The sequence below is a fragment of the Poecilia reticulata genome, linkage group LG3, assembly GCF_000633615.1.
Source record: "Poecilia reticulata strain Guanapo linkage group LG3, Guppy_female_1.0+MT, whole genome shotgun sequence".
Lineage (NCBI taxonomy): Eukaryota > Metazoa > Chordata > Actinopteri > Cyprinodontiformes > Poeciliidae > Poecilia > Poecilia reticulata.
The window spans coordinates 31498752-31502294 of NC_024333.1; the positions used below are offsets into that span (position 1 = coordinate 31498752).

Consider the following 3543-nt stretch of genomic DNA (forward strand, 5'->3'; position numbering starts at 1 on the left):
TGATGGAAACACTGAGCAGCCCTGATGGAAACACGGAGCCGCCGCAGTGATGGAAACACGGAGCCGCCATGATGTAGACATGGAGCCGCCTGCATGCAGGTGAGCAGCAGCTCCAGCAACACGCCGCTCCGGCGGTTCCTGAATCACCGAGTTAAAAACAGGAAGATCTGATCTGAGAGCAGCTGGGATTCCTCCTGCTCACTTCGCAGCTTTACGCTCCAGGTGTCACCGCTGAGTGGCCTAGTTCAAGCACACTGGGAATTCACTGACCTGTTACTGACCCACCAGAGAGACGCTGCGGCTCACACAGAAACTTCCTGCTTTTCAATAACCGGCAAACTACGGCCAGGAACACAACTACATTATAAATGCATTCATATCCATCAGAAAGACCAAAAGTTCAAACATAAAACATTTAAACTCAACATCAGACAGAAAGGAACATATAATGCAGCACCTGGGCTGAGATATGTTTGTCTTTCTTAATTATGAGAATAAAATCATAATACTGGTTAAATTAAAGTTCAATATTATCAGAAAAAGTTGTTTTAATGAGATAAAAGCTTTGAGAGTCGTGAGGTTTTAATAACCTGAGCAGCTCAGTTTTGGTCGTTTTCAAAATCCAGCTGCTGATAATCTGATGTTAAAATATAAACTATTTATACATTTATCTCATTATCTTTTGTGTGGGAGTTCTCAGAAAACGACGACTTTTTCTTGTATTATTACAGCTTTATTATAATAATTTGAATTTATTGTTGTATAGGGCTTTATTTTAGAATGATTTTAATCTCATCATGGTAATTCTGACTTTATTCTCCTAATATTACGACTTTTTTCTCATATTATGATTTAATCTCGTCCSACTGCGACTCCATTCTGGTGACATTATTTTGTAATGATTTTGTTTCTTAATCAGTTTGATATCAGCTGATAATCATCGTCTCCTCGTTGCTCTTCGGTCTGATTCTCCATCAGGAGGATTTTCTGCTCTGCATGAACTCGGCCGTCTGAATGTCCGTCRTCGCTCAGCTTTATGCTGCCGTGTCCAGAGGACGATGTTTTCTTTGAGCCATTTCAGACACGGTGGAGGCTGAAGCCGTAATTCAGCCTGAAGCTCTGAACGTCCTCAGTCTGCATGTAGAGACGATTCACTGAGGAACATCCTGAAGCCTCAGCTTCAAGGTAAAACCACTCAGATGCTTTTATCATTACACAATAAATAATTCAGATAATGTTCATGTGAACTTCTTCAATGTTATCTGAGCAACTTCTGAAAAAATAAAAATGTAAATGATGCAAACATTTATTTCTGAGGTTCATTTCAGTGACTGAGCCAAGAAAATGAATAAAATCAGGACATAACAGTCAGCTAGCGTAGCGGCTAGCTGTTTCCCAAACCGCTTCTTTTTATTGTTTCAGAAATAAATGTATTTCTTCCCGAATAATCTGGAGTTACGGTCATAATGAATAATCCAGAATAATCCAGGATTACCAGCCACTGGACATGCTAACAGTTCTGAGCTAGTTATGGAAAACTGCATGTCAAAGTAACAGTAAATCAGCTGGTCAGACATTTTATTATKAAAATGAAGATAAATGTTTATAATCATTGTTAAAATAAATGTTTCTTCTCTGTCATCAGATGTTTTAAATCAGAGGCTGTGGAGGTTCAGCGACTCGCCTTAAATTATTTTATTTTATTTCGATCATCATCTACATGCAGCCACACGCCGCTCACTTTGAACAGGAAGGAGAAATAAAATGTTTGTTTTATTACAATAAAAAAAAATTTAATCGCAAAGATTTAGTTCATACATAATAACATGTTCTTGTATAAACAAAAATATATTTATGAATTTATCGCTAACCTTAAAACAAATGAATAACTATAAACAAGCTCATCCGACTTTAATCAGAAAATGTATTTCTCTGTTCTGACAGATTATTGATTTTCTGTATTGATCAGTCATGGATCATACGCAGCAGGTAAAACGTTTTATGGACATAATTTGGTTTTTGATCAAAACTTTCCCACATAAATAAACTGATTGGACCAAGAGTTGGTTCAGACCCACCAGCAGGGGGCGCTGCCACATTACAACCAAATGCAAATAGAGAATAATAATAATAGTTTTGATAAGTGAGTTTCTACAGCTGCTTCATTTAGGGATTAAAATATAAACTTAATAAATCTGATTAATTTGCTTTATCTGGAAGTCGTGATAAAAACCTTAGTTCAGGCTGCAGACGTTTAAGTTTTAGCTCCTGTTTGCAGATGGAGCCTCAGGAAGTTAAATACTTAATATTTGCTGATAAAAGTTTTTTCTCCCACCGACTGAAGAACTGAACTTTATCTGAGGCGCGTTTCATTTTTAATCTAATATCCCTAAACATTATAATCCTGAATCTGAAACATTTCTCTGTCCACTTTAGACCAAAACTACAACAATCACAATAAATACATAATAAAAACCCGAAGCTGCAGGATTTTAGCACCTTCTAAACTCACTGCTGGCAGAAATGCTGCAGCATCAGAGTTTAGATCTGAACGCAGCGCAGCGCCGAGAAGAAAAAGACCAAAAATATTCAGACAAGTTTCCTCCAAACGCAGAAACTGCAGAGCAGCAAGCCGACCTGAATCCCACCAGGTTGTGTTTGTAGCGCCACCTACAGATTATTCACCTCTGACCTTTCACCCTTTGACCTTCCAGGATGAAAACTGAAGCTGGAAATCACAGATCAARCATGTAATGCAGCACAGCCGTGTTTTAACTGTGGATGAAAAATGAATCTGAAAAACTTTGAAATTCTAAAAATAAAAAAAGTAACATTGATGTTAAGATAACGTTGAACTTAAATCTGCGCTGGATGGAGGAGAGAGAAACGCGGCAGCAGAAAAACCTTCATCAAGGCCATCATCATCATCATCATCATGATGCGTTCGTGTGTTGTCGGAGACCTCGGCGTTCAGCTGAGGCTGGTGAACTTCAGGCGGATCTACGTACCATTTCAGCCATCGGATCCGGAGGAGAAGGACGAGGTCCGGCTTCCCGGTGCTCCCTGAGAGGAGAGGAGGACAGGAAATGACCTCATAACGTCCAAACATGAACACATTCAGTGTTTATCTGAGGAGCTTCAACGCATTTCCCTCCCTTCGCTAAGCCGTCAGTTACTTTACGGCAGTGGTTCTTAACCTTTGTTGAGGTACCAAACCCCCCAGTTTCATATGCGCATTCACCGAACCCTTCTTATTCCTCCTCCTCCACCTACACCCCCACACACACACACCCCAACACGCAACATACTTTACGGTATTCTGATTTAGTAATGTAATTATGCTACCACCCCCATGCCACTAGAGGCAGTAGCAACCCCGAAAAGATGCGACTAAGGAGCAGATTTAGACTATAGAGTTTGGTAAAAAGAGTGGAACTCCTTCAATCAGGGCTCCTCCGCAGCTCTGATTGGCTAAGCAATGTAACGTGATCCTCTGATTGGCTCAGCAATGTAACGTGATCCTCTGATTGGCTCAGCAATGTA

The 3543-nt window shown here is 39.9% G+C and overlaps 1 protein-coding gene across 1 annotated transcript in view; it reads right to left on the reverse strand.

The window, feature by feature from the left end:
* LOC103463007 (SH3 and multiple ankyrin repeat domains protein 2) overlaps positions 1-3543 on the reverse strand; it is a 185821-nt gene that overhangs the window by 173141 nt on the left and 9137 nt on the right. The window contains exon 2 of the mRNA XM_017303938.1: positions 3009-3063. Within this exon, the coding sequence (XP_017159427.1) occupies positions 3009-3020 (12 nt within the window). The 5' untranslated portion in view covers positions 3021-3063. The remainder of the gene's footprint in view (positions 1-3008; positions 3064-3543) is intronic.